The sequence below is a fragment of the Oreochromis aureus genome, linkage group 20 (genome assembly GCF_013358895.1).
Source record: "Oreochromis aureus strain Israel breed Guangdong linkage group 20, ZZ_aureus, whole genome shotgun sequence".
NCBI classification, from domain to species: Eukaryota; Metazoa; Chordata; class Actinopteri; order Cichliformes; family Cichlidae; genus Oreochromis; species Oreochromis aureus.
In genome coordinates this window covers 32,944,700-32,971,376 of record NC_052961.1, presented here as the reverse complement: position 1 = coordinate 32,971,376, position 26,677 = coordinate 32,944,700, and the positions used below count along the sequence as shown (strand labels likewise).

General features: G+C 37.5%; 1 protein-coding gene across 4 annotated transcripts in view; it reads left to right on the top strand.

The window, feature by feature from the left end:
• The window catches only part of slco4a1 (solute carrier organic anion transporter family, member 4A1), a 32,873-nt gene extending 26,901 nt beyond the window's left edge, over positions 1-5,972 (top strand). For all 4 annotated transcript variants that reach the window (XM_039603950.1, XM_039603949.1, XM_039603951.1 and 1 more), the window contains 4 exons: positions 779-954; positions 1,341-1,405; positions 1,508-1,656; positions 2,510-5,972. In XM_039603950.1, the coding sequence (XP_039459884.1) occupies positions 779-954; positions 1,341-1,405; positions 1,508-1,656; positions 2,510-2,680 (561 nt within the window). In that variant the 3' untranslated portion in view covers positions 2,681-5,972. The remainder of the gene's footprint in view (positions 1-778; positions 955-1,340; positions 1,406-1,507; positions 1,657-2,509) is intronic.
• Positions 5,973-26,677: the final 20,705 nt, after the last annotated feature.

Genomic DNA, 26,677 nt, shown 5'->3' with positions numbered 1-26,677 from the left:
CAACTTGTCATATTTTTACCCAAACCACAATCTTTCTCTGAACTAGCCAAAGTAACTTTGGTGCCTAAGCCTAACCAATATCCACCTGCCTACAAAAAGAACCTAAACATCATACTTTACCTAACCTTGATTTGTGTGCTATCAGCAGTTAGATAGGTGTCTGATACAGTAAATATAAGGTTTTGTTTACCTAAAGTAATACAACAGAAGATATCCCAAAAAGAAAGAGAAGAGGGCCAGCTGTTGATAGAAGCGAAGATTGTCCTGTTCCTACCAGGGACCTGCAAGACAACACAGAGGGGACACACAAAGATAATAACAATACAGATAAAGTTAACCAAAAATTGTCCAGTGAATTTGATTAAATATTGTTTTATTAGCAAAAAAGAAAGGCACAAAATCACACCTGAGCAATGCATGTGACCAGTTTCTCCATACAGGAGGTGTCTTAAAGCCATCATTACCAACAAAGGCTTATGTCTTAAGTATTAAATACATTTCAGTAAGCATGTTCAATACTTTTCCCCTGTGTCTATTCTCATTATTACACATATATTAATTTATGGACATCTATATGTTTTGATTTCTTGCATGTGTAATTTGGTTGGTTTGTTATCAACATTTGGGGAGAATTTCATGTCAATACCACGTTTAGAAATTAACTTAGAAAACTGGCAACGTGTTCAATAACTACATAGCCCACTATATGTAGAGACTGAAGTCTGTTTCAGCAGTTATACATTATACATTTATATCTGGCTTATGTTTTTGCCTCTAGGTGTACTCTGGATGTAGCTGTGTGGTGGGTAATGTGTCATGGGGTGAGGAAGGCTTCGCTCTGGCAGGGAAGTGTGGCAGCTCCTGCCATCACATGCCAGCCTTCCTCTCCTTGCTCTTCATCATTATCAGCTTCACCTTCCTTTGTAGCATCCCAGCACTCACTGCCACACTCAGGTAGGTGGCCACAGTTGAACCTCTGAATGTACACTCTGAATCACACTCTGTTTCATTTATTAATGTCATTCATTTAAACACTAAGCTTCATGATATTTCTTAAACTGACTATCTTCAACAATTTTCTAGTATAATTAGAATCGGAGAAGTAAAATAAAGCAATAGATTTTTAATAATACATTTAAAAACCTTGAGGCAGCCTTTGCTGTGATTTGACACTCTGTAAATAAAACTGAATTGAATTATTAAATTATTGTATTATTTAATTTAGTTCAGCGTGCTACTGTTCTTATTGTCTCGGAGCAACTCTAACCACAAAATTTCCTCAGGATTAATAAAGTATTGTTTCTGATTCTAATATGTCTGGCTAACCCTGCCCTCCATAGGTGTGTACCTGACAGTCAGAGATCCTTCGGACTTGGCATCCAGTGGATTGTAGTGCGCACACTTGGTAGGCCTACTGCATTCTTTATTAGATTAACTTCTACCCAAATGCCCACGCAAAATCAAAATGCTTTATGTTCTGCCATTTTGTCTCTTTTTTTTCTCGCAGGTGGTATTCCAGGACCCATAGCCTTTGGCTCAGTGATTGACCTATCCTGCTTAATGTGGCAGGATAAGTGTGGCGAGCAGGGATCCTGCTACCTCTATCACAACTCAGCCATGAGCCAGTACACACTAGTAGCTGGAATCCTCTATAAGGTATTAATGATTCACAGGCTAACAGGTTTTTTGCCAGGGATTTTTTTTACCCCCAAATGTCTGTTAACTGTTTATGATTTTATAGTATTTTTTTTATAAAATATAAAACATTAAACATTAAAAATTAAATTACTCATGAAAGTTTGATCCACATTTCAGGTTACCTACATCTGCCAGGAAGGGTTACTAATATGTTCCCAGATAACCAAGTAGCTACGTTTAAAACAATCATATTTTGCATGAAATACTATTCATAACATTTTCTATTTTTAAAAAAGAGAAAATATCATCTCTAGTCAATCAAAATCACTAACAGAATATTAATAGGCCTTGGCCTTGTCAAGTTCAAATACATTGTAAGCAACACTTACTGAGTGATTTAAGTGAATGTATGTATATATATTCCACTCAATTCCTGTTTTTTAAAGTCATTAAATATGTATGCTGCAAAATCATTCCACTCTTAAATAAAGAAAAAAAACAGTTTAAAGAAATCATTAGAAGGCCAAATTTTCCATGACATTGATAGCCATGAGCGTATATAAACCTCTGACTATACCAACATTAGCATTTCAGTGTTCTCAGTTTTATTTTTGTTTTTTAGTTTAATTAATATTCTTAATTTTTTGCTTTGTCCACTCATTTTATTGGCGTAGAGGAGTCATAGCAGACAATTCTTTAGTGATTAATGTAATATTTTGTTAAACATCTTCAATTAAAATGATATCGCTTTACTATGCTATAGTTAATTTTTTGACATTCCACCACGGCTGTATGTCAGTAACTTTGAATTAGTTATGCAAATTTGTCATATTTTCATCTTTTTCACATCTTTCTTCCTTCTCTGTTTCAGGTTTTGGGGACCATCTTTTTCCTGTTAGCCAGCATCCTGTACCAGCCTCCCCCAGAGTCACCACAAAGCAGCTGCGAGAACACAGACCATAGCATGGAACACGTGAGCGACCTTCCTGTCAAAGATCTCCCTGAGGACGGCTTTATTGTCAACCTGCATGCCAGGCTATGATGGCAGGGATCATCTTGTGTATGTGTATGTGACAAACACCCCAGAATGCCTTCATGCACACACAAAAAAACACCATGACTTACAATGGCACGTGATGACGTCTAACATGCTGCTATCTTGACAGAAAACCCTGCTTTGAAAGCGTGGGTGTGAGTGTTTCGGAGCAGGGCCAAGCCACACAGGTTTTTATGTACTTTTTTATGTACTAAAATTCTCCAGACCTCTATAATCAGTTCAATTGACTCCTTACAGTGTGAGGTTCATGACGTTTGTGTTTCATAATTCAGTAATCCTCAAGAACTAATGAAACACCTCAGACCTTTGTGGTATACGAAGCATTTACAGTGTGAACAAAAAAAAGCATTTATACCTGTTGTCTGTTATTTTCCACATTACTGGAAGTAAATTACATATTTTGACAAAGCAATGGCATGTTATACTCCACGAGATCCCACAGTCAGTATTAATAAAACCAAATTAACTTCTTATCACGTGTGTCATTTTAAGCCAAAAGTCATAAAAGGCTCATACCTACACTTATGCACACTTTTTAGACATTCAAAAGGGAAATATTGCCTTATTTTTCTCATCAATCTTCACTCAGTATTCCACATTAACAAATGCACAACAGGTTTTTGATGTTTTGAAATGTAAGACTATTTAGAACCTTAATTCTGTACTTTAATGAACTTCTTAAAGATTAAATAAAGCCTCCAGTCTTCTTAGGTAAATCTCTACTGGTTTTGGATACTTGGATTTGGACAGTTATTGGTAAATCATTTTAAGATATGTCACAGCAGATAGAAAGATCTGTGCAATGCTATCACCACAGTTATCCACAGGTCTTGTCCTAAAGGGTTTCCAGCATTGTGGTCTGCATGTCAGTAACTAACCTTAGCTTCATGACTTTGCTGAAATTACTCTATGCTTGATTTTTTCCCCTTCACTCCATTAGCTACTGTACAATAAACGGTAGAGTAATAAAATGCTGCTTCACTGGGCGTGTCCTCAGAGATGCTTTATCATCCTCCATCCTCACTTACAGTGATCATTGTCACCTTGCTGTCCAAGGCACTTTCTGTTTACTCTCTCAGTTTGAGTCTTTGGAAGAGTTTTGGTTGTTTTAAACTTTTTTCTATTCACGGAAATTAAGGCTACTGTGGTCACGTTCGGAGTGCTAAAAATAGTTTAATGCCCTTGTCACCAGAGAGTTACATACACTGATGCCGGTCTCTGCCTTTCTAAAATCTGTCAGGCAAAATCAGTTGACTGGAGGCAGTTTATTTACTCTTGGCTACAACTTAAGAGCAAATAAAGGAAACAAGATCATCACAATTTGAAGGGCCATAGCAACAATCCAAATGCTCTTTTTAAGTGATATATTCTAATTACTGGTGGTAAATTCTAAAACAACATTATGTCAGTGTAGGTTACTGAGGGTAACTTGATGGTTAATGCAACTTAAATGTTCAGATTTATTGCAAAACACAATAAATTGTCTAAAAAGCTGAAGGTGCAGTATACTATCAGGATATTATATATATTAATAGAACCACCCCAGTACAGCAGCACAAATGTATTTTCCATTAGAAAAGCACATGCATATCTGTATAGTTACTTGGACATGCATAAAGAAGACTTGCACCAGTTATGATCTCATAATAAAGATTAGTTTAAAATAAAACAAGAAAGACAAAACTAGAAGATGAAATAGAGAGTTCTGTATAGAGATTATTGCTCTGTTTGCCAGTTAATGAATATTTTTTAATGCTTCTTGTCCATGGAAATTGCTTGGCTGCCCATTTAAAACAAATGAAACTGTGTGTTAACGGCAGCATTTAAAATCTGTAACCTATTCAGACATGATGCACTTTGCCACAAGAATTTGTGCCATGACCAACAAACCTTTGTCACAAAAACCTGTTGACTTGTCTCGGCACAAAAAGCACAATTGAGTCATTAATAATGGCTTAGTTCCATCATCCCTGTAAAACATGAAAGCTAGAAACCTAAATCAAAGGCAGTTATTAGTTATTAAAATCCTTTGTTTTTACCGGCAAGTCTACTACAACTATGCACAATCATTTGAAAGAAGAGTGGGGCGGGCAGTCGTCAATGAATCATTAAAAGGATACCAGTAAATATGAAGTTCTATTTTTGATGTAAATCCCCATCCCTGCTAATAATTTAAAGTTAAATTTAAATTTAAGTTAAATTTAAAGTTTAAAGCATAAAAGTCATTATTGTGATCATATGAAGATCAGGGCAGAGAAGAACCCTTTTCCCCACAGATTTCTAGTCTTATTTTTGCAACCACATGAGTCACCCCCTGGTGATAATTAAAAATAATGCAGCTACATCCACATTGGATGTACTTTTTTGACCTGTAAACTACATTAATCGTTAATATGTAGTCTGTGGATCAAACTATGTTTACAATACTGACTTCTAATACCATATAGACATTTAGAAATCAAAGCATCTAAACTCAAAGCCAAACGTTCCAATAAAAAGGTTCTGCAGATTTACCTGATTGAAGTGACTTTGGCATCATAATTTTTTTAAGATATTTAATAAAAAAAAGAATATTTAATTCTTAAATAATCACTGAGATAAATAATAATAATGGATTGGATTTCATATAGCGCTTTTCAAGGCACCCAAAGCACTTTACAATGCCACTATTCATTCACTCTCACATTCACACACTGGTGGAGGCAAGCTACTGTTGTAGCCACAGCTGCCCTGGGGCAGACTGACAGAGAAATATACACATAGATACTGAGTATGCTATTTTTTTTTTATATTCTTTAAATTACTTATCAAGTAAAAACAAGCCAGCTAAACAATAACAGCTGGTTATAAGCTAACCTCATGCTCGCTAATGTTAGGCTCAAATGTCTTAAAAATCACACTTTCCATCTGATCAGCAGTTTGATTACAATTTCCTGCAATCTACTGACATCTAGTGGTGATATTTTTCACACTCGACCTTTATGTAGATGTAGAAATTCACTGGTTGAGGAACTAGAACCACCCATGTTCTGTGGAGACTCTTTACTCCCACATTTGGCTGTTTTAAATGCTGGTGTGACAGAACCTTTTACAGGGTAAGTTGAACACTGGGCTGTTGAGGGTGATGCTCAATTAGCACAACATGCAATATTTAAAAAAATGTCCTTGATTTGAATCTAATGATCACAATACTGTCTGTAAATGTGCCAAAGCAGCTTTGCATAAAAACTCTTGTATTTAATTTTTATTCACTGACAATAAATTCATTATTTATTTATAGTATGTCAGCACTCATATTTTAATTTTTGCATTAATTTTGCAATGAATAATAAAAATGCTGCCCTTTCTACACAAACAAACCCTTCTTTCTGTGTCTTTTCTCTGATAGCATTGTTGTTATGTACTCTGCTGATGTTGAGGAGTGTGGTTTTCATGTAAATGTATATATGCAATCCTACTTGTTGTGCTCTTTAGTCAGTTCTCAAGCTTTGACAACTTTGTAAATTTATATTGTCTTTTTTTTTCTTTTGGTACTGTTTTTTTTTTTCTTTCTTTTATAATAATCTTTTTATGGACTGATTCAAAGATGTCATTTTTTTTTCTAATTACAAAAGATGAACAGCTGATTATTTTATGTCTCATGTATTTTGTGTGTGTGTGAGAGAGAGATTCAATGCAGGTCAATTAAATGTTATTTATATAGTGCCAAATCACATTAACAGTCACATCATCTTTATATTGTGAGGTAAAAACTCTACAATAACACACATTAACTAAGGTTTGGAAACAGTATCTCCTCTAGTTTTAATTCAATTCACTTTTCTTTATATAGTGTCAAATCACAACAACAGTCGCCTCAAGGCGCTTTATATTGTAAGGTAGACCCTACAATAATAGGTACAGAGAAAAACCCAACAATCATATGACCCCCTATGAGCAAGCACTTTGGCAACAATGGGAAAGAAAAATTCCCTTTTAACAGGAAGAAACCTCCGGCAGAGGGAGGGGCGGCCATCTGCTGCGACCGCTTGGGGAGAGAGAATACTGATAAAAATAACTCACAAAATTAAAAAAGGTGCCATAGCACAAGTTTTGATTGCTTAAAAAACACATTTTGCTTGTTTTTTTAGTTTAGTTTAGTTTAGGTTTGTGGAAGGAAGGTCTGATCCTTTCTTTCATTCTAGTCCTAAAACATCCAGAGGTGTGTTTTGGTTCACTTCTCTGCAGAAGAACAAACAATAGTTACACAAATCTATGTAGCATGACGTATCAATGCAGGATGTTGTGATAACCAGGTTGAATAAAGTCAGGATAAATCATAAACTATATCGCCATCACAGGGTTTCTTTGTGCGTTAGTGAGAACCACATACACAGAGAACCATCTGCTCATTTACTCCATGTGTCACAAAGACAGGGCAGACCAAAGTGTGGATTTCCACTGGACTGCCTGCTTATTTTTCTTTCTCAGTAGTCCTTTCTCCACAGCAGTTGTACTTTGAATTAGAAAATAAAACCAGATAAATACTACTTTTCCATAAGACAACTGGTTGCCTTGTCTTAAGACTTACACCAACCCACATCAGTCAGAATCGCTACATTCAAAATAGAACTGTAATCTAATCTAATGAAGTAGTCTAAATTTGTTCTGCCTTGGGACTGCTCTTAGAGCACAAACATATTGATTATTCAGTTGATTTCATATATAAAAAATAAATAATTTGTTTTTTAGCAACAGACTATATTAAATACCTGGAATTTGTTCCATGTTTCATTCATTCAGTTCACTTGGAACTCAGAGTGCATGTAATGCTTGAGAAAGTCATTTTGGTAGCTGTGTAATGTGCACTGGGCGACAGCCCACAGATACTTATTGACAGGAGTGCAAAAACATCTCCTGGAGATGTGGCTCAGAGCCTGTCTTTGCTTAGATCATGTGAGGTCTAAGCAAAGACAATGAAATGGAGATGTGACATTAAGCTGGTGCTAGAAGTGTAGCTTTTAGTGGAAAAGGCTTTTTAAAACCATATTTTGGGGCAAAATCATAAAAACATTTTTAAGCATTATTTTGGTTTTGCTTTGCTTTTTTTTCACATTTGCGTGGTTTGACTCCACACATGGAGTTTTTATCCCTGTCACTATTAAAATGAAAGTTAATTTATGCTAACTGCCCAAAAAGGACACAGAGACAAACTCTGGGTCTAAATCACCACTAACGATGAGCAGTAACCTTGCAGTGCTTGCTCATACCTGTTATTAATCTCGGTCTACAGAGAAAAACCCAACAATCATATGACCCCCTATGAGCAAGCACTTTGGTGACAGTGGGAAGGAAAAACTCCCTTTTAACAGGAAGAAACCTCCGGCAGAACCAGGCTCAGGGAGGGGCGGGGCCATCTGCTGCGACCGGTTGGGGTGAGAGAAGGAAAACAAGATAAAGACATGGTGTGGAAGAGAGACAGAGGTTAATAACAGATATGATTCAATGCAGAGAGGTCTATTAACCCATAGTGAGTGAGAAAGGTGACTGGAAAGGAAAAACTCAATGCATCATGGGAATCCCCGGCAGCCTATGTCTATTGCAGCATAACTAAGGGAGGATTCAGGGTCACCTGATCCAGCCCTAACGATATGCTTTAGCAAAAAGGAAAGTTTTAAGCCTAATCTTGAAAGTAGAGATAGTGTCTGTCTCCCGAATCCAAACTGGAAGCTGGTTCCACAGAAGAGGGGCCTGAAAACTGAAGGCTCTCCCTCCCATTCTACTTTTAAATATTCTAGGAACAACAAGTAAGCCTGCAGTGTGAGAGCGAAGTGCTCTAATAGGGTGATATGGTACTACAAGGTCATTAAGATAAGATGGGGCCTGATTATTTAAGACCTTGTATGTGAGGAGCAGGATTTTGAATTCAATTCTGGATTTAACAGGAAGCCAATGAAGGGAAGCCAAAACAGGAGAAATATGCTCTCTCTTCCTAGTCCCTGTCAGTACTCTTGATGCAGCATTTTGGATTAGCTGAAGGCTTTTCAGCAAGTTTTTAGGACATCCTGATAATAATGAATTACAGTAGTCCAGCCTGGAAGTAATAAATGCATGAACTAGTTTTTCAGCGTCACTAAGCGACAGGATATTTCTAACTTTAGAGATGTTGCGCAAGTGGAAGAAAGCAGTCTTACATATTTGTTTAATATGTGCGTTGAAGGACATGTCCTGGTCAAAAATGACTCCAAGGTTCCTCACAGTATTACTGGAGGCCAAGGTAATCCCTTCCAGAGTAAGAATCTGGTTAGATACCATATTTCTAAGATTTTCAGGGCCGAGTACAATAACCTCAGTTTTATCTGAATTAAGAAGCAGAAAGTTAGCGGCCATCCAGGTCTTTATGTCTTTAAGGCATTCCTGCAGTTTAACTAATTGGTGTGTGTTACCTGGCTTCATGGACAGATAGAGCTGGGTGTGATCAGCATAGCAGTGAAAATGTACACTATGTCTTCTGATGATACTGCCTATGGGAAGCATGTAAACAGAATTGGTCCTAGCACCGAACCCTGTGGAACACCATAATTGACCTCAGTGTGTGAAGAGGACTCTCTATTTACATGCACAAATTGGAGTCTATTAGATAGATATGATACAAACCACTGCAGTGCTGTACCTGTAATACCTACAGCGTGCTCTAATCGCTCTAATAGGATATTATGGTCAACAGTATCGAACGCAGCACTGAGGTCGAGCAGGACAAGCACAGAGATGAGTCCACTGTCAGAGGCCATAAGAAGATCATTTGTAACCTTCACTAAAGCTGTTTCTGTGCTGTGATGAGCTCTGAAACCTGACTGAAACTCTTCAAATAAGCCATTCCTCTGCAGATGGTCTGTTAGCTGTTTGACAACTACTCTTTCAAGGATTTTTGATATGAAAGGAAGGTTGGAGATTGGCCTATAATTAGCTAAGACTGCTGGGTCTAGAGATGGCTTTTTGAGTAAAGGTTTAACTACAGCCAGCTTGAAGGCCTGTGGTACATAGCCGATTATTAGAGATAGGTTGATCATATTTAAGATTGAAGCATTAATTAATGGCAGGACTTCTTTGAGCAGTTTTGTAGGAATGGGGTCTAAAAGACACATTGATGGTTTGGAGGAATTAATTATTGAAGTTAACTCAGAAAGATCAATTTGAGAAAAAGAGTCTAACTTAACATCAATGGTACTAAAAGTAGCTGTAGACGATATTACATCTGTGGGATGATTATTGGTAATTTTTTCTCTAATGATAAGAATTTTATTTGTGAAGGAGTTCATGAAGTCATTACTAGTTAGCGTTAAAGGGATGGTCGGCTCAAAAGAGCTCTGACTTTTTGTCAGCCTGGCTACAGTGCTGAAGAGAAACCTGGGGTTGTTCTTATTTTCTTCAATCAGTGACGAATAGTAAGATGTTCTGGCTTTGCGGAGGGCTTTCTTATAAAGCAGCAAACTATTTCTCCAGGCTAAATGATGATCCTCTAAATTTGTGACACGCCATTTCCTCTCCAGCTTACGAGTCATCTGCTTTAGGCTACGTGTTTGAGAATTATACCACGGAGTCAGGTACTTCTGATTTGAGACCTTAGTTTTCACAGGAGCTACAGTATCCAGAGTCATACGTAGTGAGGAGGTAAAATTATTAACAAGATAATCGACCTCTGTTGGAGTAGCGTTCAGATAGCTGCTGCGCTCTATGTTGGTACAGGGCATTGAAGATGATAACAGTGGGTGGATTATATTCTTAAACTTAGTTACAGCACTTTCAGAAAGACATCTACTTTGATAAAGTCTACTCCCCACTGCTGTGTAATCAATTATTGTAAATGTAAATGTTATCAGGAAATGATCAGACAGCAGAGGGTTTTCAGGAAACACTGTTAAATGTTCAGTTTCTATGCCATATGTTAAAACAAGATCTAGAGTGTGATTAAAGTGGTGGGTGGGTTCTTTTACATTTTGAGAGAAGCCAATTGAGTCTAATAACAGATTAAATGCGATGTTGAGGCTGTCATTTTTAGCATCTACATGGATGTTAAAATCACCCACAATAATTATTTTATCTGAGCTGAGCACTAAATCAGATAAAAAGTCTGAGAAATCAGACAGAAACTCTGTTTTAGTTCCTACCTTTTGCCCTTTGCCTGGTATTCTCAATATAGTCTAGATTATTTAACTTGATTGACATATTGTTTTCCTTCTTATTTCTCATTAATGAGTAATGTCGGATAAGACAAATGACAGACTATCAGCAACTATATCTTGTACTGGCCATGAAGAGAATAACAATAAGGCAAAAAACCAAGTGCGGCTTTGCCAAAATCAACAGCTGGGTTTATTATGAGACCAGGTGCTCAAAGGAAAACTAGAGAAACAGCAGACAAGCTGCTAAGCAGAGGAGCCTGTCTTGTGGTGGATGAGTGGGAAAATCATTTGCATTATGAGGAAAAACGTGCACAGTAACGTTCATGGTACAGAGAACATCAAGCACAGAATGTCAGAGGACTCATCACACACAAAACTCTGGTAACTGGAGCTGTTGAAAGTTTTATGCCGACTAAATTAAATAAAGCAGTGGCTCTATTTGACATCAGCAAATCTTCTGTGACCCACCTAAAACTTTCAATAATAACTCTGATCAACAAAAGACTCGGTTTAAGCACTTTTAATTTTAGTTTTGTTGCTTGTTAAGAAGAAATGACCAATAACAACTTTCCTTTCCCACCTGTAAACTCTTGCCTACCTTGGATGAAGTACAATATGTGGAATACAAAACAATTTACAATATTTTATTAGCTCATTATTTTTAAGAATGCAAATATTTAGTCACCACAATTTTATGCTGATTTCATGCTTACTTCTAAAACTGAAAGAAATATTTATTTTAAATACATTCATTGCCTACCAGCAGTACCTTAACAGCACACCAGATGGCTGTGGCAACACACTGAGAATCACTGTTCTGGGGAATTATGAAAGAAAAAGTAGTTTCCATTAACATTACATAAAAAGTAAAGTGTGGAGAGAAAAGATGCTCACATGAAACAAATCCTAACCTTTCAAAATGCACCAATATAATGCTTAGACATTCTTGACTGGTATGGTGTTTCTGGCTGTTGGTGTTGCTGGTCATTACCAAAGAGTTATTCATAGCAGTATTTTTTTGTTTTCTATTGTTTTGTGCTGTTTTGTTTGTTGCAAAAACAGAGAAATGATTGGTTTGGCATATGTCACCATAACCATAACCCACATTAGGCCACCCACCTGGTTAATGTTAAGATGTGTTTATGTTTAACCACCATACCTATCAAGATTTATTTGGAATAAATTAAATAACTTTATATATTCATAAAGAAGCATAAAAGGAAAATACTGACTTTTGTGCTAGTGGATCACTCGAATAAATTAATATATATTTCAGAATTCCTACATAAAATGCTCATATTACTGATGTCAGTGATTAAATGGCTTTAAAATACTGTTTGAGTAACACTGCTAATAGACCCACATAGCATACAGGTCTGGCCTGTATCTGGCTGACTTCTGGCATGGTAAGTGGTATGTCATCCAGATATGGGCCAGGCCTGGCGTAGTTGGCACTGTTTATGTGATGGCATGCCACATCTGGTTTGGTTTATGTGGCCCAGGCTCATAAAAAACAGGTCTGGCCTGGATCTGGCATCAAACTGACACTTCTGACTCACTGGTGTCATGGCAGGGTGTATGTCTACCAGATGTGGGCCAGGTCTGGCAATGATGGCACTATATATGTTCCTATCTTCCTATTTTACTTAGAAGACCCAAATGCCATGTTGCAATACTATAGTGCTATGGTAGCCAACATTTGAAATGCAGGTTTGACAAGTTTGTGAGTGTACACTTTATCCAAAACCTAGTGAGGGTTTACTCATGTTTTCCACTGCGTGGCTGTAGCTCAGGAGGTAGAGTAGATCACCTACTGATCAGAAGGTTAGTAGTTCAATCCCTGGCTCCTTTAGTCTGCATGTCATGAATGTAGTTGGGAAGTACTCAGTTTAGAGAAAGTGTGTGATTGGCTGAATGTGGCATGTTGTTTAGAGAACTTTGAGTAATCCAGGAGAGTAGAAAAGCGCTATATAAGAATCAATCCATTCACTGTCTGAACAGAGTTTCGTCATGTTGCTTTTGCACTATTATGTTCCGGAACATATTGTTATTACAAGGCTTGATTAAGGTACATATTAGGCTCACATCTGGGGCCAGAGCTGAAACTGTTCTGGGCCAGCACAGGACCACCAGTGTGTCTGCAACTGGCCTTGTGCTTGCCCATGTGTGGATTACCTCTGGCAAACCTGATCTGGGCCACCAAAGGGCCGTCATTCTTTGCAGTATGTGGGCCATGTGTAAGCACATTGTGTGGGCCAGATCCGGGCCATTTGCTATGTGGGGAGTGTCTCTTACAGGTTTTGCTGGTGTCTGTTGTTTTCACAGTTATACCCACTAGGGGGCGGTAAGCCACAATAATACAGTAGCCATCCTTATCAGTGTGGACATGGAATGCACAAGCAGTAACATGCAGGTTTAAGTTCAATGTTCTTTTACTTTATTTCCACATTAAATAGTAATAATGGAAAAATACTTAGCATCCAGGAAATTGGCTTTTACATGAGACTATGGCATCCAAACAATTATTCTTTATATATCCATCCTTTAAAATGACTCACCCTCACTCTCGAAAGATAAACCAGTAAACATGAACTTGCATAGCCTCAGTTACCATGGTAATATCCTGAATATCCTGTTTATTTCTTGTAAATGGACAAGGATAAAGATGAGTGACTATAAAGCTATAAACCAGCATGTAGTCAGATCTCAGAGTGGCTTCATGTGAGATTTTCTGTACAGCAAGAGAGGGATTTGACTTTTCTCTGTCTCTTCTTATAAGGCAAAGGAATACGTAGGATGTTCAAAAAACAGTGGCACATGGGCATGATGAATCTGCTTGCTGAGTGGCGATGTACCAGCATGTTGTAAATCTTTGTGTCTTGTTTTTTTTAGTAGAAAAAAACAATGAAAGGCAAGTGATCATTCTTAGCCTCTCTGGTTTGTTATCAGCACTGTTTATCACAGCACACCGTTAAGCTAAGTAAAAGCTCATGGTGTACACTGCATTTCGGGCTCACAGTGTGGGCATCACGCTCACCAGGACTTTTTGTCCTCTATCTACATCTTCCCTGTGCTAATGTGTTTATATTAGCCTAACCATAGCGCTGCAGACAGCCACCAGGTAGCACACCATTATATGTCAGCTAGTCCAAATTCACTAACCCTCAAAATATGACAGCACTGCTAATTAGTTTTCCATCTTTATGTCCAAAGTAATAACAGAGCTGCCTTTTTTGTTTATTTGTTTTGTGTATGTGTGTGTGTTTTTCTTTTCTTTTTCTTTAGAAATACTTCAGTCTGAATATGTTATATCATCTTTAGATGGAAAGTAGCTAGCTAACTTACTGCTGACTTATAAAATTGTGAATATCAGTAATTTTACATTTAGGAAAAAACATGGATAGGAAGTAACTAAACCCAGGGGGCAGTACCTGCTAGCTCATAATAACAGGCACACAATCTTCCAAACCATGATTTCTTGCTGTGTAATTAGATAAAATATTGAATATGAATCTGAAATGTGAAAATGCACATTTGGTTGAATGCTGACCAACAAACATAAAGTAGAGTGTACCAAACTCAGCTTCACAGTGACCAGCAGGATGTCGGTTGCACAGTTCCTCTCACCATGCTGTCCAGAATTCAGGTGGAAGGATTTTTGAAGTGAAGTTAAATCAATCTCATGAAGAAGAATTGCTAAATTGGATATTTTCCTAGTAGGCAACATCATAGTAACTCAATGAAGCAAAATCAAGAAGTCCATGATAAAATCAGTTCTATATAGGAGATTTACAGATGGCAGTTCACTTCACAGAGCACCCAGTGACCAAAAGAATGCAGCTAAAAATGCTACAATGGTCTTGGGATGGATCTTTGACAGTTGTTGAATTGCTTCTATCCAACCTGACAGAGTTTGAGAGGATCTGCCAGGAAGAATGCCATTAACCCAAGGAGACTTACAAAAGCCTTACCCAAGTAGACCTAAAGCTGGAGTTCCAACCCAGTATCATGGCAAAACATGTATAGTCATGCCGGTCCACTGTGTCAATATATATAAATGCTTTAATAATGTCTGTTTAAACACTTTTCTGTGATTATTTTCAGGTTAGCTTGAGATAAAATAACTCTGTTTGCTGTTACTGTAGCTTACATCAACTTACTGCAACTTCTGCATGCATGTGCATTTCACTCGGTGTGACCATTCACTGGTAAACCATAACTTAATTTTACAGACAATTACAGTTTATGTTGAACATAAAAGCAATTCTGGCCTTCTTTAGTCTAGAAAACAGCAAACATTGTCATTTAATTACAAAATGTTGCATACTTTGAAACATTCATTTACAGTGCAGGGAAGGGACAACTAATGTTGTACCACACACTCCACAAATGGAGTATTAGGCAAAATTAATCCTCCACAACCAACCACTACATAATACTTCTATAGTACAGGTGGTGAATCAGACTGGAGGAAAATGAGTGCTGCTGTTTGTTATTTGATTGTCCAAGTCTCCAAAAAGTTATTATTGGAAGAGCATTTGTACACTCTGGATCTATCAGTTTAGCAGTAGTCAGAAAACTGCAACACATATTACTTTGCGGACATTTCATATTATAACAGCCAACGAATATGAGCTCGACAAGAGTGCTGTCTTCAAAAGAGTACCTGGTGTTTCATCTGTCAGAAAAGGCTTTGATGGGAACAGTTCCTAAGAGTAAGTTTTATTTTTCTGGAGTGAATGTAATGGGTGTGCTGCCTCACTGCTCATAAAGATATTGATGTAGCATGTAAGAGTTGTAGTACTGATCAACACATTTTCTTCACTATTGTGTCAATAGTGAGGAATTGGACAATGAGGGTGTTGTGTTTCCCAAGGAAACAGAAAATATTACTTTTATATTGCTTGTGGTCATTAGGGTAATTTCTGATTAGTGATGCTTTTCCTTCCTTTGGATATTTTCCCACTGGTAGAGAGACAGTTTGTTGTCCTGGTTTGATACAATATAGAGTTTGTCTGTTACACGTTTTGCCATGATATTGGGTTGAAACTCCAGCTTCAGGTCTACTTTGGTAAGCCTCCAGCTAATCAAGCACCTTGTTGATCGACATGTGATGAATCTTGGGATAGGGTGGGGTGTATCCTTTGAAAAGAAAAATGCATTTTTGGATCACAATTGGAGGGGCTTTTGAATTTGAACAGCTTCTCGTTGCCTTAATGGGATGCAACTGGCCTCTGAATGTGGCTGCTGCTGAAGGATGCAGTCCTGAATTGGGAATCCTTAATAGAAGAGTTAAGAATAATGAAAATACAATAACAAGAATAATTAATTTGTATATTTTTTTAATTTGTATTTCTGCCTACTAGAAATACTAGTCAGGCTAGCAAAGGCAGCAACATTTAAAGATATAGTTAAATAGTTTTGCAATTCCCTAATACCAGCTACCATTTTACTCAAGGATGGAGACCATCCACATAGAGGTAATTGCCAAAGAGGGAGTATAAGGGCTGCCAGAAGATGGGACCATTGGTATCATGTCCAAAGCCTGGATACCCTATAATCTCTGTCTTGGATGGCCAGCATTTGCATAAACAGCAAAACCATTTTGTCAGCATGGTGCTCCCTGGCACTTCAATCACACGCCTTGGGCAATGTTGGGAAGCTCATGTAGTGATGGAAGTGAAATTACTGTGAACAACTTGGCCTTTATTTCCCTTTTTTTCCCTGCCAACTCTGTGGATCATTTTCTTGCAATACAGTTGGCAGAACTCCCCAAAGAGAGTGGTAGCTTAAAGGCCAACTATAAAGGGAAAAAAAAGTCTGTCTCCTTGCTTTGACCATTGTCCCACAAGTGAAGACATTAACTGCAGCAAACAGACCACAGAAGTTTTTGTTCTAGTTGAGACTAACTTCTAGATAAAACTGGTGGAAAACAGTAATTTTTCAACATTCTGTATTCTAAAGACCACAGATTTTATGTGCCTTGAACCTTTCACACTTAGTTGTAAATCTCTACAAATAATGCATTTGTTCTGACATTCTTAAACAATATTGTTCACATCTGTGGATTAACTGAGAAAAAGTGCTCCAGGCCTGAATATGCCAATGCATTTGGCCTCCAGTGGCCAGTTCAGGGTTGCTCCAAAATCAAGTTAGTCCCTATTGAATTCTATTTTACAATGTCCTATTTTACAGCACAAATAAAGTTTGGGTCTCTATGGGAAACTTTCATAACACCATACTGGGGGTGTGTTTTTTGTTTATAACTTTATAACTTGATAACCCATTTTAACGTTATTACGTGGCCCTATGATTGACATGAAATCCAAGACAGGCAGCCACTGGGTATGAGTACATGTCAATCGTAGTCTTCGCCTCTGCTAAGCAGAGTTACTGGATCTCTTACCTGCATCTTTCTTGTTAGTGCTTTTTTCAGAATTTTTAGCTGAATGATTTTAGATATAACATGAGGTGAATAGTTGTACTAACAGGTCATCCAAAATTTGACACTCTCCCCAGCTGTCCAGATGATTTGAACCAAAAACTACTTCCTGTGAAGAGGGATTGCTAACCACCATTAAATGTGGTTTAATTCTCATCCTACTTATCAAGGTATATTTAATGTCACGGGTATATTTTTCATTATATCTTACAGTTGTTTTTTTTTTTTTTTAAAGATCTTTAAATGCTCAGGTAGAGTAGAAAAGCGTTATAGAAGAAGTAGTCCAGCTACTACCAGTCAGTCCATTTTTTATGACTTTGTCAATCAGTATGAGTGGGCAACAACCCTAATAGGCGAGAAGGAAAATGCCCCCTGCTGATGTGACTTTCCAGCAACAGCTTGAACTTCTCAACGAAGGTGTTAGTTTTCTTCACAGAGAGAGAAGTAGAAACTGTTAGCTCCTGCTGTCACATGCCAGTGTGAGGCATACTGCATGCTATAACTGACTGCCTTATGCGTCTGGGAAGCTTTACCTGCTTTTAGTTATTTTTGATCCCTGTACAACTGTAGTCAGAGCTTGGTTTGTGTTGCAAGTCAAATACAAGTCAAATAATACAAGAGGTTTGGGTCCGTCTGGCTCAGTAGGTAGAGCAGATCATTTACTAATTGGAAGGTTGCTGGTTCAATCCTTAGTTCCCACAGTCTGAAGCTAAATGTCCGTGGAAAAACTGAAGAAAATAGCATAGCTTCCAGAAAACTGATCCTTTTTTTTAGCATTCAAAAAGTCTGCCAATTTGTTGGATTTATTCTGTATATGTATACATTGTGACCAGTGTGGTACTGTATCTGCCACTCAGAGCATGACACACAGAAACAACAAAAGAGTGCAGCATGAATTAAAAGCCATAGGAAAAAACTGAAGGCAGTGATTTCCATTTTTATCAGAAGAACAGAAGTTATTCTTTTACAGTGGAGCAGGAACTATAGAAAATGTTAATGAGCTCATTTCCATTCATGTAGAAAAACTACTGAATTGTTAAAATGGAGAAAAAAAGTAGAAGCATGCTGAACGTGTTAATTAACTTCTGAAAGACTGTCTTCTTTGTGGCATAACACTCCTACTTTCTTTTCAGTCTTTGTGGGGGGTTTTACTGGTTGTCTGCACTATAGCGCAAAGTCTTGAGTCAACCCCTATTTCTTTTATTTTACATAATCTAAAGCCTTTTCCTAATATGGATTTCTAAATTGATGTACAACATCTGGAATGTATGTGGTGTTTTTTACCATGGGAAGTCTGAAGCCAGAGCTTATAACAGCATAACTAAGGGATGGTTCAAAGTTAGCCCATCCAGCCTTAACTGTATCTACTGTATCTATATCAAAATAAGAGTTTAAAGTCTTGTGTTTTATAATAGAGAGGGGTTTTGTCTCCTGGCATTTGGAATTTTTGAGCTTTGTTCAGTTTCAAAAAGCCAGATACCAGTACACGTCAGGATGCTGTCTCAGGGAAATACATACATATATATATATATATATATATATATATATACAGGGTGGGCCATTTATATGGATACACCGTAATAAAATGGGAATGGTTGGTGATATTAAAGTCCTGTTTGCGGCACATTAGTATATGTGAGGGGGCAAACTCCTCAAGATGGGTGGTGACCATGGTGGCCATTTAGAAGTCGGCCATCTTGGATGCAACTTTTGTTTTTTCAATAGGAAGAAACCTGCAGTCAGCTGAGACTGAAGAAGTTGTTTGGATGAGTGATGAAACGTTTCTCCCACTGAAAACACTACATCCAGATGAACAGAATCAACCTTTTGGGATTTACTTACCTGGATGATTTAGCATGAATCAAGACAACATCTAAAGTTGTGCAACAACAGAAAGAAAAATGTGATTTCTTAGCAAAATCCTATGGATGTTGAAGAAAATGCTTAAAGGAAATTTTTCATCTCAGGTTGACAAATCAGGTCAGCTGCTTTCACCTGTTTTTCTTTTTTTCTTTTTCATATGGTCTGAATAGGGTTTTTTTTATATCAACTTTAATCTCTCCTCCTTATATAAAAGAAAAGATAGTCTGGCAATACACAGACTGGAGATTGCAGGTGACAAGCATTAGCCCATTGATGTAGAATGATTTGGATTCCCTATCCCAGTGTGCATGTTTTATGAATCCAATGGTAATTTTGAATGTGCATTTCAATACGCATATTAGTAAATTTGAAACTGCCCCATATTAAAACTATCACTGCAAACAGAATCTCACTTCTCATTTTCTGGCTAATTATGCATGAATGTGATTTCAGATGTCACGATACACTATGTACGTCCACTGGGAAAATGGAACAGTTTGATTAGTATTAGATTTATTTTCCTTTAAGAGGCATTAAAATTTGAATGTCTTCTTTATGTGTTTTTCATGGAGCCATTCAGCTCTCTAGTATTTCTGGAAGTATTTGTTTGCAACAGTCTTCTGTTAAAAAAAACACAAAAATCATTAAGTATTCTTGAACAACAGTTAGTATCTCAAAAGGATCATCTCCTTTGGCACCTACTTATGTGCTGTAATTGAAAATCTCACCTCATTTACTTAAGGTAAATAGCCAATCCCTGAAAAAAGACCTGGCATATGAATATCCCAGTTTTTTTTCGTATTGTTTGCTGGCTTGCCTCTCCGAGCATTCTTAATGAAAAAACATCTGTGCAAACTGTCAACAAAGGCCCTGCATTGACTCCTGTTTTATTACAATCAGAGAAAACCAAAGCTTCCTACCTCCATTTCTTCTCTGTCTTTGGACCGCTCTCTGACTGTCAGACCTTAATAGCTGGATTTCTGCCACAGTCTCCACCATTAAACACCTACAAATCCCCTGCAAAGGAATGTGTGTTACAGACCTATCAAAAGGTTTAGCATTTCACACTGTTACAGTTTTTTTCCACTTCTGTCTTAAATTTCTCCACATTCCCTGAAACACAAAGAAACACATTGATTAGGCAAACATGTAGATGATGATTTTGAGCTCTGCTCTAAGTGTTTAATCAGCCAGACTCTGATGGACAAACTGATGTTTTTGTTGCTTTCAGAGGGCATATTCATTGTCATTTATTTTATTATTATTTCTGTTTTTCCATTTATTTGCCATTTGCATTTGAGATTAATTAAATGTTTAAACTTGCAAACCTTCCATTTCACAGAGAACCATTTTCCGTCTGTTCTGTGAACCAATAAAACCAGTTGGAGCAGTAAAGCTTAGAGAGGTCATCAGTGCAAATATGTTAAAGAGAACTTTAAAATGAAAAATATTTCAGATAGAAAGGTAAAGCCTTGAATGTAAACAAAACACCTTTCTAATTTTTCCTTGACCTACAATTGCCGTTAAAAAGATTTGGTGGAATTGTGGCTCTCTATGCAGTGTCTTCACACTATTTGTATTAGCGCTTGGTTTTAAAGTGGACATGAAGCCTACATGTATTAGGTATAATTTACAGAATGTGTTGCACCATCTTGTAAAAGTACAGAATATAATATCATTATTAGTTGCCGCCTATATATCAGCCCTATATTAGTTAATCTTAGCTAACTAGTGACAGAACCAGTAACTCAATGGAAGAAAATGTGATTAAGATAAAAGCAGTTCAAAAGGGGTCATTTTTGTGACACTTTGTGTGTGTAAAATGGAAGAATCCACCTGTTAGCTGCAATGTTTAGTTTAGTTTAATGAGGACTGTGTGGAGGAGAGGGTCAGGTGCAACATTTGTTTGTTAGACCGACAAGCTGAACTTGATGCCATGTGTGATTTTTCTTCATCAGGTCACCTGTACAGAGCAAGTGGCATTATTTTATGCACATTTAAGATGTGGTTTAACTTGTTATTTTTAGCCCCACCGGGGTAAAGTCTTACTTTTTCCAGCTAGTCTAAAACATAATAGGTTGCTACATGCGCATCACACCACAACCAAGATTCTTACCAAGACATTAACAGAAATCCTATTTATCAGCATCTACAGCAAAAAAAATCATCACGTTACAGTCTCCTTCACTTCTATTTGAGCAATACAAGCAGTGCATGAAAACAGCTTAGGCAACCAAGACGGCCTGTACTAACAGAGAACTGGCGAAGAACAGTTGACAACGCTGGCCTTAAATACCACTGGCTGATTGCTTCAGATGGCGAACAGGTGAGCTGATGAGGAATCCGCACAGCAGCGGTGCCACCAAATATGGCGAGACTCACCCGGTCCATGGCACATTCTGAATTAGCAACTAACTGTGAGAATGAGAAACATCACCCCTGACATTGTCACATCCTTTAACACGCTTGGATATACTTCATTAATGTAATTAATTATTGTACTTGCCATTCATTCTATTCATCTTCATCTACCAGTGCATCACTGATTAGCAGCTAAACGCCCATAATAATTACCCCTGTGGGCTCTTTAATTTGACCATTTTTGTAGGGCTAATTATTATTCCAGCAGTTTATCTTGATAAAGACTCACAGGGTTTTCATTAAATAAAGCATTTGCTTTATTAGTTGGTGTTTTTGTAAACTGACGAAAATATGAAATTCTGCTCATATTTAATATACAATAATATGATGGTTTTGGCAAATGGAGGTTGTTTATAGTTGTATGTTAGATGAGGAGATTAAATCCACTCTCACAGAGTGAGAGTGAATATCATAGTTGTGCTGGCCTTGTTGATCAGTTGGACTCTAGTAATAAGAAATCAGAGACAAGTCTGTGACAAGATCATAAGAAGAAAAACAGAAAAAGATATGTGAATTTACTCTCACAGAGTGAGAGTGAATTTACACAGGGAATGCACAGGAAAGGCTTAAATGTAAAGATACCACCAGCTGACAAGCCCTAGTGTAATATCAAGATTTAACAGGCGTAACTGACAGGCCCACGTAAAAAAAAATAAAAAATAAAAAAATCAATCTATCTATCTATCTATCTATCTATCTATCTATCTATCTATCTATATATATATATATATATATATATATATATATATATATATATATATATATGCTTGGTGCTGAATTGAAGGGTTATTACATAGGACATTATGTACCATACTGTGTATGGAGCCTGACCACCTACCAGAATGTAGAGTACAGCCTGGGTTTGAATTCTTAGCCATAACATTGTATAAAAATAAATGTATTTTACTGTTGTTTCTGTGTGTATTGACGCTCAGTAAACTCAAAATGAAACTGACATAACTCCATAAATAACTGACTGACGTTTGCTCTTGAATCACCCCCCTGCTGAAGCTAGACACACATGCTGACAAGCTTTATGCCTGTCTGAGTATTTTTTTTTTTAATTCAAAAGCAGGGCTAAATATTCCTCAGGAAATCAGAACCTTTCATCAGTATTGAAACTACTGAAATAGAAACTAAAATAATACTGAAACATGCATACAGTCATTAAAGATAATAGGCCCTGTTGTTAGCAAACAAATATTCAATTCAGAACAAATTCAGCACACGTCTCAGGGGATTACATATGTAGAATTACTTTTCTTGTGATGAAATAGATTAACAGGACATTTGAAACAAACTGTAAACACAATACCGACAACTGATGGTGAAATAAGGTTGGGAGATTTCAGCACACACATTATATAAGGATGATATGAGGGATCCTGAGCAGAGATCTATGGGATGTTCTGCTGTCAATAGGTGATAGTATCCACAATAGATTGTATCCACTTTACAAATATAAAAGCAGATGACAAGAGCGGGTTAGACTATAAATATGTCTAATGTCTTCAGTGAAACTGTAGTCATAAGCTATATATGGTCAACATTACATCACTGACCAAAACAGTGATATAATGATAAAATATGATGATGTTACTGGTTGTTGTTTAGACATCCTACACATTAAAGTGTATAAATCCATCAATTTTCTTCCACTTATTCAGGTCAGGGTCATAGGAGGCCTAGCTGCCATATGGTAAGAGGCAGGATTACATACATCCTTAACAAGTTGCCAGTCTGATGGATAAAAACAGACAACCAGTCATATCCACCCCTAATTTAGAATGACCAATGTTAAGAGATTTTTTAGGATTTTGGGATTTTTATTATGTTATGCTTAAAAGTACGTTTCATTATCTAAATGTGTTTGCTCTTTTCAGTATTCAGCTTAAACTCTGCAACTCTGTGCAGACTCCTAAATGGGGAAGTTACACAGGAAGCCTGCAGTTCTATTTTCTCTCTTCCTGTATGTGCTCTCTGAATAAAGACTCTTTCTTTTTATTGCACAGGGCGAGTCTCCCTGAGTCTCAACCGTGTACACGTTAAACCTGTCTGAGCGTTTTATTCCGACCTGAGTTGCAATACAGGAAAACTCCTGACACCAATTAACCTAACCCCATGCATGTGGGAGGAAGCTGGAATATCCAAACACAGCCCACACTTTCACAGGGAGAACGTACAAACTCTCCATAGAAATCCTGGATTTGAACCCAGGACCTCCTTGTTGTAATGTGACAGTGTTCACCATGTTGCTGCCCCTTTATAAAATGTAAACTTTATCAAGCCAGTTTATTAAAAAGTACATCTAGGCACAGTGATGGATGAATGTTATGAATCAGATAGATCAGGTGGGTGGACATGCTGTGCTGAGAGCTCTTTCTATAACCATGTAAAGAAATCCTTTCTTGTTGTTGATAACCAGACCAAGAGTAGAAAGAGATTTTATTTAGAGCACTGTAAAGTCTGAGCTTTTTGGCTTACAAGGACTACTTGTATACAGTAAATGCTGACCTTATCTGAAACTTTGCCCAACTTTAATATGAAGATTCATCCATCGTAACTATATATATAAATAAGGAAAATCAAAACAGATCTATTTTAAATTTCAAATTTCAATATGGGTAATACACCTATACTATCAAGTATGCTGGAAATTCTTTGGCTATCTGTACTGCAATATACATATGTATATATGTAATAGTTCTGAGAAAAATCTGTTACCCCATTCATGAATATTACCTGAATTAATGGGTTAGTCTTTGTTTACAGTGCCAATGCCCCAGGGGAGGAAACTTGGAGGTGTAGGACTGTGACATTTTTTCTCCAACTGGCCTTAATCAGTCAGACTTGGCTCCCACTGCTACTCCTCACTGTCATTCAGCACCATATTAATACGCAAATTTGTATATTAATGATCAAGAAACTGACCTCCCAGTCATATTGTTAATTCAGTGGTGCTAGTTTCAGTCATTATGCAAATGTACTGTTTATAAGGCTGGGGAAACCTGCAGTCAGCTGAGACTGAGGAAGTCACTTGGATGAGTGGCGAAATGTTTCTCCCACTGAAAACGCTACGTCCAGATGAACAGAATCAACCTTCTGGGATTTACTTACCTGGATGATTGAGCATGCATCATGTGTTAATGTAATGAGGTAAAACAAGAAGGAAGAGGGAGGTCCTTTTCCATCAGGTGGAGAGCAGCTAAAAAAATAAAATAAAGGGGTCGTGTTAGCCAAGGAGTATTAAACTCAAGAGTAGCAAAAAATGTTTATTTACAATAAAACAAGCCCAGGGCATTTAAAAATTTAAACTAAAACCATGCAAGTCCCACACACACAATACCATTCAAAACTTTGGACATACCCTCTCATTCAATGTTTTTTCTATATTTTTAACCATTTTCCACATTGTAGATATATACTGAAGACACCAAATATATGAAGCTACATGTAGCAAAGAAAAAAAATGCTAAATAACTCTAAATATCTCTTATATTTTAGATTCTTGAAAGTACCCCCTCTTTGCTTTGTTGAGGGAGCTGCAAACCCTTGGCCTCCTCTCAATGACCTTCATGATGTAGTCACCTCAAATGGTTTTAACTTCACAGGCGTGCCTTGTCAGGATTCATTTGTGGAATTCCTTGCCTTCTTAATGGAGTTGGGACCATCAGTTGTGTTGTGCAGAAGTCAGGTTGGTGCACACCTGACAGCCCTATTTGATAACTGTTAGAATTCATATTATGGCAAGAACCAATCAGCTAAGTAAAGAGAAACAACATCATTAATTTAAGAACTGAAGGTCAGTCAATGTGGAAAATTGCTTAAATTTTGAATGTGCCATCAAGCGTTACGATTAAACTGGCTCACATTAGGACCACCCCAGGAAAGGAAGACCAAGACTCACCTCTGCTGGTGAGAATAAATTCATCCGAGTCACCAGTCTCAGAAATTGCAAGTAAAGAGCACCCAGATCAAACCCTGATAAATGCCACACAAACTTCCAGTAGCAGACACATCTCTACATCAACTGTTCAGAGGAGACTGCAGGAATCAGGGCTTTGTGGACAAAATGCTGCTACAGGACATTAGACCAGTGAAAATCTGTGCTTTGGTCTGATGAGTCCAAATTTGAGATTTTTGGTTCCACCCACTGTGTCTTTGTATGACGCAGAAAACGTGAGTGGATGGTCTCTACATGCATAGTTCCGACCATGGAGGAGCCATGGAGGAGGAGGTGTGAGGTGTGATGGTTTGATGGTGTAGGGGTGCTTTGGTGGTGACGCTGTTGGGGATTTACCTAAAACTGAGGGCACACTGAACCACCATGGTTACCACAGCATCCTGTCATCCCATCCGGTTCGCGTTTAGTTGGATCATCATGTATTTTTCAACAGAACAATGACCCCAAACACACCTGGAGGCTGCGTAAGGGCTATTTGACCAAGAAGGAGAGTGATGGAGTGATGTGTTTGGGATGAGATGGACTGCAGAGTGAAGGCAAAAGGGCCAACAAGTGCTCAGCATCTCTGGGAACTCCTTCAAGACTGTTGGAAAAACAATTCAGATGACTACCTCATGAAATTTAAAATCTAATATTGAAAGAAATAAAGAAAGAAAGTCATAAATAGATAAACATTCTTAAATTTACATATGTACATTGTGTAATATGCAGGATTATTGCATATGAGAAGAAGATAAGCAACACTAAGCACCAGTACCATTGTTAGTTTTTTGCAGCATTGTATTGTGCATTGTATTGCAGTGATGTGACAGTGTACGTTGGACCATATTTGACCATACCTGAAGACAACAACAGGACCAGAGACAGTGCAGTGAAGTTCATCAACTGTGGCAGTTGAGGAATCTTATGACTTGATAATAAAAACTGTCCTTTTGTCATAGTCCCTTTGTCTTGGACCCTGAGATTAGACACTATTACCTTTCAAGAGAGTTCAGTTCAGTTCTTCTTTTACCTTCCTTGTTGTAGAGAGATTTTAACAGAGTCACTATGAAAGAATTTTAATGGACAGCAGCTCAAGAGCTGAAGAGTAGGGCATTACTTAGACACAGACATCCTTGGCACACCAGGAG